General features: G+C 34.5%; 1 protein-coding gene across 2 annotated transcripts in view; it reads left to right on the top strand.

Annotated features, from left to right (window-relative positions):
* The window catches only part of GAB1 (GRB2 associated binding protein 1), a 128,961-nt gene extending 117,548 nt beyond the window's left edge, over nt 1–11,413 (top strand). For both annotated transcript variants that reach the window (XM_032147703.2, XM_032147705.2), the window contains 4 exons: nt 1,590–1,683; nt 2,570–2,693; nt 8,279–8,401; nt 9,461–11,413. In XM_032147703.2, the coding sequence (XP_032003594.1) occupies nt 1,590–1,683; nt 2,570–2,693; nt 8,279–8,401; nt 9,461–9,619 (500 nt within the window). In that variant the 3' untranslated portion in view covers nt 9,620–11,413. The remainder of the gene's footprint in view (nt 1–1,589; nt 1,684–2,569; nt 2,694–8,278; nt 8,402–9,460) is intronic.
* The last annotated feature ends 2,832 nt before the right edge of the window (nt 11,414–14,245 follow it).

Here is a 14,245-nt window from a genome sequence, read left to right on the forward strand (position 1 = left end):
GGGGCATTGGGAATTTATTTTGTAATTTTTTTTTTTTTTTTCTAAAAATAAAGAAGAACCTTAAATACTACTGCTGTTGTAAATAAAACTTTCCTGCACATTATTTATAAAGTGAATGCTTCCTGTAATACACAATGAGTCTACTTACTATGCCATTAACAACAGCATGTTAAATATTTGATAATATGTGATATTCAGACTTGTCGTTTTGCATTATTCTTTTAACTTTTTGGACAACATTTTATCCTTTCAGTTTGTGAACTGTTTGTGATTTTCTGTTGTCTTCTGTCTTTATGTGTATGTATTCTGTTCTGAGACAGAATAAAGAATCATTTCCATGGATTAATTGTGCCATTATTTAAAAACTGACAGCTAAACTGCTATTAGCCTTTGGGTGTCAAAAAGTAAAACATTAACAGTTAAAGAAATACTTTCAGTCAGCGGAATATTCTGTATGTGTCTATTTTAAGAATATAGACAAGCAAAATGGTTTTAGCTCAAATTTAATAAGTTAATTTGGTCTTCATTGTATGTGAGTTGACAAAATACTTATGAGCCTCAATGTGTATGGTCCTTTAAAATGACCATTTTATAGTGTAATGGTAACTATGCCATAACATACATGGACAAAGACTATAAATAAATCTGGAAAGATGAAATTTTTTGTTAAGAGTGGCAGAATGAAACATAACTGAAATATTTACCTAACATGTTTAGGTAGTCTCCTAAAATATCTAGTATTAAATAGCATTGTTTTAGTTCTTTTGCTCACTCTGTAAATTTCTGAAAAAATCTCAGTCTTGACTTCAAGAAATTGGCTAAGAACTCTGTGGTATATATTGGTTTAATTGTCTACTGCAATATAAGGTAAATAAAGATCACTTATAAATGAAAATTATTATTAGCATTTACTTAATTGTATATAATTTAGCAAGAGATTTGTTGCTTAAATTACACTAACAATTTGAAATAAAATAATTATGGCCTTTTTTCAGAGCAGAGTTTGGATCTAAAGATACAAATATTGTTTCGTTTTGTTTGTTTCCAGACTGGGCATGAATTATTTTAAAAGATTCGAACATTTTTTCAGTTTGGGGTTTTAACAAAGTTTTGTTTGTAATAGTTTCTATGCATCGTTTTATATATATATAGTTATATACTTCAATATTGAAGAATAGGAATGATTTTACATAGATGATGAAATTTCCCTATTGAGTATGAAATTGGTGAAATAATTTATTAAATAATGAAACATATAAGGCAACCATAGAGGAACTGGGTCACATTACTCTTTCTTTATCTCATTTAGTTTATATTCATAAAATATGTACTTAGGCAACATGTTGTAATAGAGGTTTAGGCTTTGACATAACAATCATGAAACATCTGATTTAGCTTTTACCACTAATTACTTAGCTATGTAACCTTGGGCAAATCATGTAACATTCATGAACTTCATTTCACATGTGAAACTAGGTGGTCTTAGGTTTACTTGGCTATCAAATATAAATAGAGTTACAGAGAGAGAATCTTGTTTGTTTTCCAAAGTTCTGTACACTAAAAATCTCTTTTTCTCTTTTTCTTTTCAGTCAAGCCAGCACCTTTAGAAATAAAACCTTTGCCAGAATGGGAAGAATTACAAGCCCCAGTTAGATCTCCCATCACTAGGAGTTTTGCTCGAGAGTAAGTCCTTTGTCTAAAATATGTAGTTTGTATGAATAATGTGACTATCTAGACTTGTTCATTATCATGGAAAATATCTAGAATAGTGGTTCTCAATGGATGATCTGAAGAGCCCCCTTTTTGGGGGTTCTGTGAAGTCAAAACTATTTTCATTAATATATTAAGATATTATTTGCTGTATTTATTCTCCTTCTGAGTATACAGTGGAGTTTTCCAGAGGCTACGTGATAAGTGATGATATCATTGTGACACCCAATAGAAATGTGTATTGTGTATTACTTGTGTTTTAAAAATATGTCTATTTTCATTTCTAATATGGCAAAATTAATAGATACAACTCAAGTAAACAAAAATTTCTTGGGATTCTCAATAATTTTTAAGAGTGTAAAAGGTTTATGAAACCCAAAATTTCTGAGGGCTACTAATCTTGAAAATATGGTATTCTCGTGGAGATTATGTAACCGAGACTTATTTAAATGTATATAGGGAAATGAGAGAAATTTATGAAGTTACAAACCTATGTTAAACATATGTTCATGTTTTATGTGTTTGTGTATACATATATAGTTTTTTAAAATACAGGAATTCTTAAGTCTTCCATTTTATATCTGTAACTTTCTACTTATCACCAAGTCACTGGCAGTGGGTTTTTTTTGTTTTACACAAAATATTTTGCTGTTCAAAATACACTTTTATAATACAATTATAAATATTAGTTATATGTTTGTGCACAAAAATTATGTCGTTATAAATGTGTACAATGAATGATTGTAAACATAAGGGAATATTTCTGAAAGGATGCAGACTGTCTCTCATTTTTATTTGGAGAATAATTTTAGATATTTTTGTCAAGGCTTATGTTTGTGATGATAATTTCTGTAATTAGCTCTTCTAGGTTTCCCATGTCCCCCCGACCAGATTCAGTGCATAGCACAACTTCAAGCAGTGACTCACACGACAGTGAAGAGAATTATGTTCCCATGAACCCAAACCTGTCCAGTGAAGACCCAGTATGTAACGTTTTAACTTTTCCCTTTCTGAGCAGCCCTTTTCAGTCATTCAAGCTAGAACTGTTCTGTCTATAAATTTTATCCTCATATCTTTATATACTTAAGAAAAAGCAATAAAAGACAACTTTTTAAAAGCTTATTAAAAATAATGTCATAAACTCTAAATGAGTTAAAAAAAAAAAAAAAAAGTTGCCTGGCACAGCAGCACAACCCTGTAGTTTCAGCTATTTGGGAGGCTGAGGTGGGAGGATCACTTGAGTCCTTGAGTCCAGCAGTTTGAGGCTAGCCTGGGCAACATGTCACCCTGTCTCTAATTAGAAAAAAATTAAGTTTTCAGTTATATGTCATTTAAGAGATACTTGATTTTTGATACTCTTCAAGAAAATATACTGGCAGCATTTTATAATGCAGTTCTCTAAGGCCATGTCACAGCACTCTAATGGTGAAATGGTCCTATAAATAAGTAACATACCCTTAGATAGGTGTAAAGATCAAAGAAGACCTCTTTAAACGTAACATGTTTCAGGTTGGCTATACTACTACAAAGCATGAGAATTTTCTAATGGTAGTGAGCATTTTGTTCCTCAGAAATCAGGTAGTTGCCAGAAAATACTTCAAATGTTTAAGAATACAAACCAATTTTAATTTTTAAAAATATTTTGCTTTAGCTTTTCCTTAAGTCAGGTTTAATATTTGCTTTGTTATTTGTATGTTAGGAGATAAGTATATCCATTAGGATTAAGTTCCCCTCTGAGTAAAAGAAAATAAATATTTGTGACTCAAGAGAGAAGTTTCTTTCTTTCTCATGGAAAAGTCTAGAGAGAGTCAATCCAAGGCTGTTGTGGCAGCTCTGTTCCATAGAGTCTTTAGGGATTCAGACCTTTTCCAGCTCTCCAGTCTGCTTTCCTTAGGTGTGGCACATGCTCATTGGACAAGATGATGCTCCAGCCAGCAGAGTCACACTCCAACTCCAGGTGGAGGAAAGGGAGAAAAAGAAGGGTACAGCCCAACTGCCTCATAAGGACAGTTCCTCGAAACTGCTGTATACAAACCATTAACCAGAACTTAGCCTGTGTGGCCACACTTAGACACAAAGGAGCTAGAAAACATAGCCTTAGATCCGAGGAACAGTGGGCCCACCTAAAAATCCCATGCATATGGGAGAGGGGAAAGCAGGTATTGAGGGACAATCAGGCCATATCTACCAGGATAAGCAAATACCTGATGTCAAAATTTAGAATGAGTAACACTTTAGTGGCCCTATATTATTTAAAACAGCCCTATTTAGAGGTATAAAATATAAAACCCAATTCTATCAATGAATTGGCTTTTCATCCTTAATAGACTTTAGGCAGAACCAGCTTTCTTAAAACTACATATTGTCAGGAAACATAATTAAGTGATATGAAAAACTTGATTTTGTGCTTAAATTAATTAACTTTAAAATATTACCAAATTTAGCCAGGCACAGTGGCATGTGCCTGTAGTCCCAGCTACTCAGGAGGCTGAAGCAGGAGGATCTCTTGAGCCTAGAAGTTCACACCTAGCCTGGGCAACATAGTGAGACCTCGTCTATAAAAATGTTTTAAATGTCAAATTTATAAAGTATTCAAAAATAATATAATCAATATATCAATAATGTTTTCACTGATTTTTCAAGGCAGGGCAATTTTTATAAACCTTTGCTTTTGTATTCACTATTTTTCAATTTGAGTGGAGTTCTATTATTATTATTTAAGTTAATTAGTTTTCCTCAGTATAGTAAGTTGACTCTAGTAAAACTCTAAATCCTAAATTCTCGGTCAGAGTAGATATTGTCACCTATTTTCAACTTTGGGTAGTTGAGTGAACTGTTTTCTTATCGTAAAGTAATTAGAGTATTTTCTGAGGTACTAAAGAGTGTGTCTTTTTGCCTAAAATAGTAAATAGCCATAAAAATTTTGGAAAGGCCCATGTAATAGGAAAGTTTAAAAATATGATTTGTCATGGGTGTTAGATGAAGGGAAAAGATGAAAAAGAAGAGCATTACAATCAGAAATCAAAGGAAATCAAAATACAATTTTTTTTTTTTTTACACCTAATGACAGTAAGCCAGAAAGGTACTTTTACTTGCCACCAGTAGAAGTGTCTAAATAAACAATGTGGTGAATTTCTTTCTTTTTTTTTTTTGGAGACAGATTCTCGTTCTGTCACCTAGGCTGGAATGCAGTAGCACGATCTCAACTCACTGCAGCCTCCACCTCCTGGGTTTCAAACGATTCTCCTGACTCAGCCTCCCGAGTAGCTGGGATTACAGGTTTGCACCACCACACCCGACTAATTTTTGTGTTTTTGGTAGAGACGGGGTTTCATCATGTTGCCCAGGATTGTCTCAAACTCCTTACCTCAAATGATCTGCCTGCCTTGGCTTCATAAGGTGCTGGGATTACAGGCGTGAGCCACTGCACCTGGCCTGTGATGAATTTCTGAAGTACTTAGGTCATATGTATTAGAAAAAAGCAAAAATGACCCAGGAGGATGCACCTATCTACCAAGTACAATAGAAAAGTCAACAGTGCCAATTCCATCTCCTCATGCTGCCAAATACAAGGACTCATTGTAGTCCATTCAACTCTCCCTTAGAAAAGAATATGAGAATTATAGCAATATTTAACAAACTTCTTTAATTTTGGATCAAAAATCATGCATTATTAAGTGAATTCTGAATGTGACACCTGAAATTCAAATGATGGTAAACCATAACTAAAGGCATACATATTGTTATGTGATAATAACAAAAATATGTTAAATGATTTTACATAATTTTTAAAGAATTTTTTAAAAATCTAGGCCTGGCATGGTGGCTCACACCTGTAATCCCAGCACTTTAAGGAGGCCGAGGTGGGCAGATCACCTGAGGTCGGTAGTGTGAGACCAGCCTGGCCAACATGGAGAAACCCCGTCTCTACTAAAAATACAAAAATTAGCCAGGCATGGTGGCAGGCGCCTGTAATCCCAGTTACTCGGGAGGCTGAGGCAGGAGAATTACTTGAGCCCAGGAGGCAGAGACTGCAGCGAGCCGAAATCAAGCTACTGCCCTCCAGCCCAGGCAACAAAGCAAGACTCTATCCAAAAAAAAAAAAAAAAAATCTCGCACTACTGGTTCGTTATTTAATTCAAAGAGCACTTATAATACCTTATAGAATATCAGAGTTTCTCTAAACTGTTTTGGGAAAATACTAGGTGAAAGGCTAGAATACAGACAGGCTGTTCCAGTGGAGATTAAATCAAGAGCAAATAGACTTCCTTGTAGACACCCAAATGTTAACTATACTCAAAGATGGAAAAACGTTCAGTTCTAGTAATAACAGACATAAAATAGGTTAACTAGCCACCCTGAGAAATTCTGTTTAGGAGCAACTTATTGGTATTATGCATGCAGGTCTTAACAAATTTATGTATTTCTTTTATAGCCTTGTAATACTGTGAACACTTCTAGATATTTCTAATCAGAGAAATGGAGGGTGTGGGTCTTTCATTGATCACATTTGAATATAGAATTTTTCACACACTCATGGCTGATTTTATGTGACAATGATATATAGAGTCATTCAGATAAAAAATTTCGTGATGATTTCAGTTTCTCCATGAATTAGAAAAAAGAGAGGGATTGCTATTTATATTGAGGACCAAAACTTGCTTACATTTTTTGTGCTCTACATGTTATTTTTGATTTTTTGATTTTTTAATTTTTTCAGACAGAGTTTCCCTCTGTTGCCCAGGCTGAAGTGCAGTGGTGGGATCTTGGCTCACTGCAACCTCTGCCTGCGGGTTCAAGCAATTATCCTGCCTCAGCCTCCCAAGTAGCTGGGATTACAGGCGCCCTCCACCACACCTGGCTAATTTTTGTAGTTTTTAGTAGAGACAGGGTTTCACCATGTTGGCCAGGCTGGTCTCAAACTCCTGACCTCAGGTGGTCCACCCACCTCAGCCTCCCAAAGTGCTGGGATTACAGGCCTGAGCCACCGTGCCTAGCCATTTTATATATTTTTTTAATGTTTTATTTACAGTAATTGATAAATCTGGTTTAAAAAATCTGTTTCTTCAAATAGGAACATTACATTTAGTTGTGCAGGTTGTTTACTGAATAAACATACTGCATACCTGATTATATGAAATTCAGGCTATGTGCTGCTCACCAAGCTGCAGTCGCCCACAGCACAGAGCTGTCTCACCCCAGTGCAAGAAGCACCTTTTAATAATTTGCAGAAAGGTTCCATACCAGCTATTAGCAGCCCTGCTAGGAAATGAGGGAATAGTCTCAATATTTTCCTAGAAGTGTCCTTTCCCTAAGGCACAGTTTTTTCTGTTTAACCTAAGCAAAAAGAAATGAAGTAGCAACATAAAAAGAATCAACAGAACCACCAGATGTATGCAGTTTTCAAATTGTTTTATTCATCATAACATGTATAAATTTTTAACTTTGTTAAATCATCATGGTTTTCTTCAAAAGTATGAGATAATATATGAACATTAATATCAACAGTGCACAAGGATGAAAATCCCTAATGAGAAATACACAGTCTTGCATATGAGAAGCCAAGAACATTTCTAGATGGGGTTGAAAGGAGTAAGGCATGGAAACAAGTCACTTGTTTGAGCACATGTATAATAGAACCCTGTTGTAATTAGTGGAGGGAAGATATAGGGACTTGAGTTCATGCCAGCTTTTCCTTTCTATTTAGCATTGATGTTCCAGTGCCTATTTTTCATTTTTCTGCCTCAAGTTTTTTGTTCCTGTTGTTTATTGCTGTCATCTATCTTCCTACCTTCTTTCCCTTTTTCTTAGAGAGTAGTCCTACTGTACAAATCATCTGAAATGGTTATTTACAAATTCCAGAGTTGTCTTCACTCTGCTCTCTTTAAAATCTTAGCACTATTTTTGTCCAAAATTTTAATTCTTTTTAAACCCGTAAGTTAGTAATATTATTGCTCTTATTATATAAACTATGCTTATTTACGTTTTTCTGCATGTTTAGTGGCTTATCACTTCTTGTATCTCAGGCCTTCATTAGGTAATAATTTTCCTTCTCTCTTAAATACGTTCTTTAGGATGTGTGCCTTTCAGGAAGGAAAAGATCAGGCTAAGGAAATTAAGTGGTAAAAAATCCAGATGACTGAAACAAAATAGACTTAGCCAATGAAGTCAAACAAATTTTAGTGTGAAAGCCTTTAAATAAAACGTAGAAAGTTTTTTTTTTATTTAATTTGAAACCAAGGAATATAAAGATCCTGTAGATGCATAATTGAGTACAGATATAATTTTAATAATGTTCAATTTGGGCTATCATAGCTAACTATCTCTTGATGTCTCAATCTTAGTGTGAACCAAGTTTAACTTTTGAAACTACATTTAGCTCGCTCTAAGCTAGGCTTTAATCAGTTTTTAAAATATTACATATTTTCTTTCTATCCTAAAAGGTCGTTTAAATTTTTAAGCTATGTCCTCTTGAAAGCAAATATTTAGGCTTCCGTAGATGTCCAACAGTATAAGTGGTATGTCTGGTGAATGTCTGACCGTTGATTTTGTTGTCTAATACTTTCAGAATCTCTTTGGCAGTAACAGTCTTGATGGAGGAAGCAGCCCTATGATCAAGCCCAAAGGAGACAAACAGGTGGAATATCTAGATCTTGACTTAGATTCTGGGAAATCCACACCACCACGTAAGGTGAGTGACATGTGACATGCCTCTTCTTTGTGTATAGTTAGTTCACACTTCAAACCTGAAGAATTATTTCCTTTGGGATAATTTTATTAAGTTATGTTTAATATAAATTTGGTCTGCTACTTGATGCTATCTCATAAACCACAAATAACATAGTTCTGGAGACTGATTATTTTTTTCCTTTCTGATGGTTAGAATTTTATACTTTCTACTCTTTTAGTGGTTACCATTGAAATAGTTATTTAACAAATTCTTTTTTTGAGACAGAGTCTTGCTCTGTTGCCCAGGCTGCAGTGCAGTAGCACAATCTTGGCTCACTGCAACCTCTGCCGCCCAGGTTCAAGTGATTCTCCTGCCTCAGCCTCCCAAGTAGCTGGGATTACAGCCTGTGGCACCATGCCAGGCTAATTTTTGTATTTTTAGTAGAGATGGGATTTCAGCATCTTGACCAGGCTGGTCTTGAACTCCTGACCTCGTGATCCACCCATCTTGGCTTCCCAAAGTGCTGGGATTACAGGCGTGAGCCACTGCGCCCAGCTTTGAATTCTTAAATATAATAATTTTAAATTTAAGGCAAAAATAGTATATAGTTAGGAGAGAGACATTTTTAAGTTGAGGTAGTTGATGTTATTTTTTGTGTATGACCCAGAAGAATTTTAAGAGTATTCATGGCCGGGCATGGTGGCTCACGCCTGTAATCCCAGCACTTTGGGAGGCCAAGGCGGGTGGATCTTGAGGTCAGGAGTTCAAGACCAGCCTGACCAATATGCTGAAACCCCGTCTCTACTAAAAATACAAAATTAGCCAGGCATGGTGGCACATGCCTGTAATCCCAGCTACTCAGGAGGCTGAGACAGGAGAATTGCTTGAACCCAGGAGGCGGAAGTTGCATTGAGCTGAGATCATGCCACTGCACTCTATCCTGGGCAACAAGAGCAAAACTCCTTCTCAAAAAAAAAAAAAAGAGTATTCACAGTACATGTGTTTTGTGTTTTAAGACTGAGTTGTACTCAGAAACACTCCTTTATATGTTGGACTTTTTGCTTTTTCTTTGTGTTTTAGCAAAAGAGCAGTGGCTCAGGCAGCAGTGTAGCAGATGAGAGAGTGGATTATGTTGTTGTTGACCAACAGAAGACCTTGGCTCTAAAGAGTACCCGGGAAGCCTGGACAGATGGGAGACAGTCCACAGAATCAGAAACGCCAACGAAGAGTGTGAAATGAAAATACTGCCTTGCCATTTCTGAACAAAAGAAAACTGAATTGTAAAGATAAATCCCTTTTGAAGAATGACTTGACACTTCCACTCTAGGTAGATCCTCAAATGAGTAGAGTTGAAGTCAAAGGACCTTTCTGACATAATCAAGCAATTTAGACTTAAGTGGTGCTTTGTGGTATCTGAACAATTCATAACATGTAAATAATGTGGGAAAATAGTATTGTTTAGCTCCCAGAGAAACATTTGTTCCATAGTTAACACACTCGTAGTATTACTGTATTTATGCACTTTTTCATCTAAAACATTGTTTTGGGTATTCCCAATGTACTTTACCATAATTCCTTTGGGAGTTCTTGTTCGTTGTCACACTACTTTATATAACAATACTAAGTCAACTAAGCTACTTTTAGATTTGGAATTTGCTGTTTAAACCACAGTCTAACAACAATAAAATGAGAGGTTGATTCACAAGTTAGCTTTCTACCTGAAGCTTCAGGTGATAACCATTAGCTTATACTTGGACTCATCATTTGTTGCCTTCCAAAATGCTGAGGATAATGTATGTACTGGTGTCAGGACCTAGTTCTCTGGTTCATGTACATTTAGTTTTTAATGGTGGAACTTTGTTATGTTTTGTTAATTACAGTGTTTTTGGTTCATTGAGTGAAGATTCTGCCAGGTGGGATCTTGCACCTTTGAAAGACTGAATAATTACACTACCAAGTAAGCCTGCAAATCATTGATGGCATGCAGTGATGATGTGCTCTTACACTTGTTAACATGTATTAGGTGTTATTTGCAAAAGGTAGATTATGTAACCAATCAGGTACGTACCAGGCAGTGATGTGCTAATACACTGATCAGGTTTAGACAATGAGCTTTGGTTGTGTTCTTGTTAGTCCTAATATTGGTTTTCGGTGTGGAATTAATAAAGCAATTGACATTCACTTTTAGTTACAGCAACAGCAACATACTGTGATTTTTAATTAGTAATTCAGATTTATTGCTCTATGAAATTCTGTCTTTTGACACCATAGTGCCCTTTCTATGATTTTTTTACTTAATATTCTTCTTGGCCTTATATTTAAATCCCTATGCAATTAATATTTTATATCTACATTTTTTTAAAAAAATAGATGTTATATAAGTGATTCTCATATGTAGCACCTGTTGCTTTTCCACTAAAAGAATTACAGATTTTGTACTGTGATTTATATTCACTGCCCCAATTCAAGAAATATTGGAGCCTTGCTGCAATGTGAAATGTTATAGTCATGGACTCCTTCCAACCAGATTTCTGAAACCACCAGAGGGATGGTATAATTCTGTCTCACCTATAACATGGTCCTGTGACATAGATATTAAGACCACAAGTTGTAGTGAGGCTACAATTATATTCATCTGTCTTGGCTTTGCAACATAATTTAGAAAGCACGTATAGTTGTTTTTTAACCAAGTTACATACAATCTCATGTACTGATTTGAGACTTACAACAATTTTTAGAGGGGGCATAGAGAAAGGAGTGCCCACAGTTGAGGCATGACTCCCTCCATTCCAACCTCTAACTGTTGCCTGAGTACACGGATATGCCCTGATTTCTGGCCCATTGGCCATAGTACTGTGCCTAGTCAATGTAATAGGTTTATTTTCCCAATCCTCAAACTAAAAATGTTCATAACAAGATGAATTGTAGACTAGTAACATTTGATGCTTTTAAATATTTGCTTCTTTTTAAACAAAAACTAAAACCCAGAAGTGAATTTTTAGGTGGATTTTTAAATAAAAAAGATTGATTGAGTTTGGTGTGCAAGCTGTTTTATAATGAAACCACAAAATAAAATCTAAAAATCACTGAAATGTGCCTAAACTATCAAAACACACGATACAGCTAATGTGTAAAGATACTAAATTCTGTTACTTGGAGGATGAATATATTTAAGATTTAAAACACAATAATAAATACATGATTAATTAAAAAATAAAAATCTTTACAGCTGCCTATCAGAATGGTCTAAAGCACTTAATGTTTTTAGTCTAACTTATCATTAACTTGTTACAAGTCACCATATTTGAAGATCTGTAGCACTCTGATTTTCAGAAAATTTTTCATTCTGAATAATTTTAAAATGGTGATGTATTAGAAAGGCAGTTTGCTTTAGAAAACTAAATCACATTGAACATTGTATTAGAGAATTAAATTAAAAGTTTCTTACAGAGCAGTATTTTCCAAACATTTTTAGCACTAGACTCTTTTTAGATGAAATTTTATGTATAACCCCAATACATAAAGCCTGAAAACTCAATTTTATCAATATAAATGTATTTTGGGTTCACATTTATGCTTATTCATTTTCGCTCATTACTAAGCATAAGATTCTGAGTTATTTCTGAATAACACAAATGTGGAGTTATACATAGTTGATGAAACCAGCAGCCAGTGTATAGCTATGCCCTGTTTTATTTGTATACTATCAAGAAAATTTTGATTCACACAAATGTAAGCAAAAATAATAGGTTTTAAACATAAATCTCAGGAAATTCTTTAATTAGAGATAGCTAAAGTTATTCAAGGTCTATACAAAGATAAATTATCGTGGTAGTGGAAGTTAATACATAAGCAGTCTCCAGTGTGGTAAAGTAGGGTATGTAGCACATCAGAATGTGCATTTTTATTAAGTTTTAAAATATGCACATATAAAAACTAAATTTGAATCAAACCCTTTTAACTCACCTCCAAGAAACTAGACTTTGGCCAGGAATGGGCTAAAAACCACTGGTTAATCATGTGACAGTTATGATGTTGGAGACTGGAAATCTTTCTTCCACATTAGAGTTCTTTACCTTAATTCCTTATTCTGAAAAATTGTAAGATTTTATGAAGGTTTGAATACCAAAGCACAGTTTTGCTTTCAAAAATTAAAATCAAACTTGAAAAAGCTGTTTAAACCATGGAAGATATCATTTAGTAAGATGTAAAAGATTTTTTAAATCTATACTTCAGTTTATACATCTTTATCATTATCAATACTATATAAGTTACTGTGAGCATTTTAGAGAATTCCATAAAGGTACTATGAGTGTGTCTGTATGTGTGTGTATATATAGCATTGTATTTAATCATAGACTAAATTTAATTTGATATAGAAATACTACTTGTACATTAAGGTCATAATTTCTGCTGGACTCTTTTATATTTAATTAATGGGGATTATAGTCTTCCTTCATAAATGCATTTAAACCAGAAATTGAACACCAGTGTTTTTCTTTTTCTACTTATGGGAAGTTGTCTGCTTCCCCATTTAGAGAAAACAGTATTTTTATATTTTGTTAAAATATTAACTACTTTACGCCTACACACTATGCTGTAGATACTGATCATAATTCTTGGGTGTTCACAAACACTCCTAGTGCCTCTTTTTTGGCCCATTGAAAGTGTTGATATTACTACTTTCACTACAGAGCCTCTGGCCCTCTTAATAATGCTGAGGTGGGCTGATCCTTCCTATTTCTATCTTGGGGTCATTCTGGTAAGTCTTCTCCTCCACTGTCAGTTAAGCAATCAGGTCCGTGACAGGGATTGGACATATAAACAAATAAAGTGGATACACACAGTGAGAAAGATACATGCATTCTATGGTAACAACTACTGTCAGTAACATCTGATGTTACATGCACATTTATATATATATAATTTTAAAAACTGAACTATGAGATGCCATGGTATAAATGAATATTGTAGACATCATGGACTTGATATGATAGAAATCAATTGTCAGCTTGAGAAAGTTGTTTTTAATCTGTCTAAATAGTTTATGCATTACTACAGTCGAAAATAATTTCGTTTGTCTTCTATAGACTTAATTTTATTCCGGTTCAGTATAATCTCTGTTAACAGAGTTTCAGCAAACTGATTGGTCAAGGTATTAACATAGCTTCTACTTCCTTTACTTAAAAAGATGTGGTTTTATGTAAGTTCTTGATTACTGATGATCATCCCAAATTTTGACAACAAAATCATATGTATAAATTTATTTCTCCCCTCTTGCTCATCATCTTTTGTAAAGATCCCATTGTAGATCTTCTGCTACCAAATAAAACTTTTCAAACAATTTGGTTTCAAGACCTTAAATAGACAAGTTGGATACTAAGATTGTAAACTGATAAGGACATATAAATGTATATTTCCAACCCTTCCTTAGAGTCTTTATCTGCATCAAAAACCCAATTCTGCCATTAACTGTGCTTCCCAGTCCCACCTCTATATGTCACTCATTTTCTGCAACAAAGATCTCACTAGATCATGTTGAAACACAAGTCATGATCCTCTCTAACTAAATAGAAGAAGCTCCCTGGAAAAACTCTCTTGCCACATGCACGTGCCCTGTTACTCCTCCAGCCAGCCAGTACTGCCAGCATTTTATTGAGTAAAAGACCAAATAAATAAGGGCCTGCATGCAACCTTTATCTTCAGAAACTAGGTTTTATATGTAAAATATGACTTGGGAAATGATTCTGTTTATTAACTGGCTGGGATTTTTCATTTCTATGAAAGTTTCAAACATCTCCAGTACTTTATAAAATCCCAACAATTGCTGTAAGTCAGCACTTTGGTCCACTCAGCCCACCCAGC

The sequence above is a fragment of the Hylobates moloch genome, unplaced genomic scaffold (genome assembly GCF_009828535.3).
Source record: "Hylobates moloch isolate HMO894 unplaced genomic scaffold, HMol_V3 SCAFFOLD_3, whole genome shotgun sequence".
Lineage (NCBI taxonomy): Eukaryota > Metazoa > Chordata > Mammalia > Primates > Hylobatidae > Hylobates > Hylobates moloch.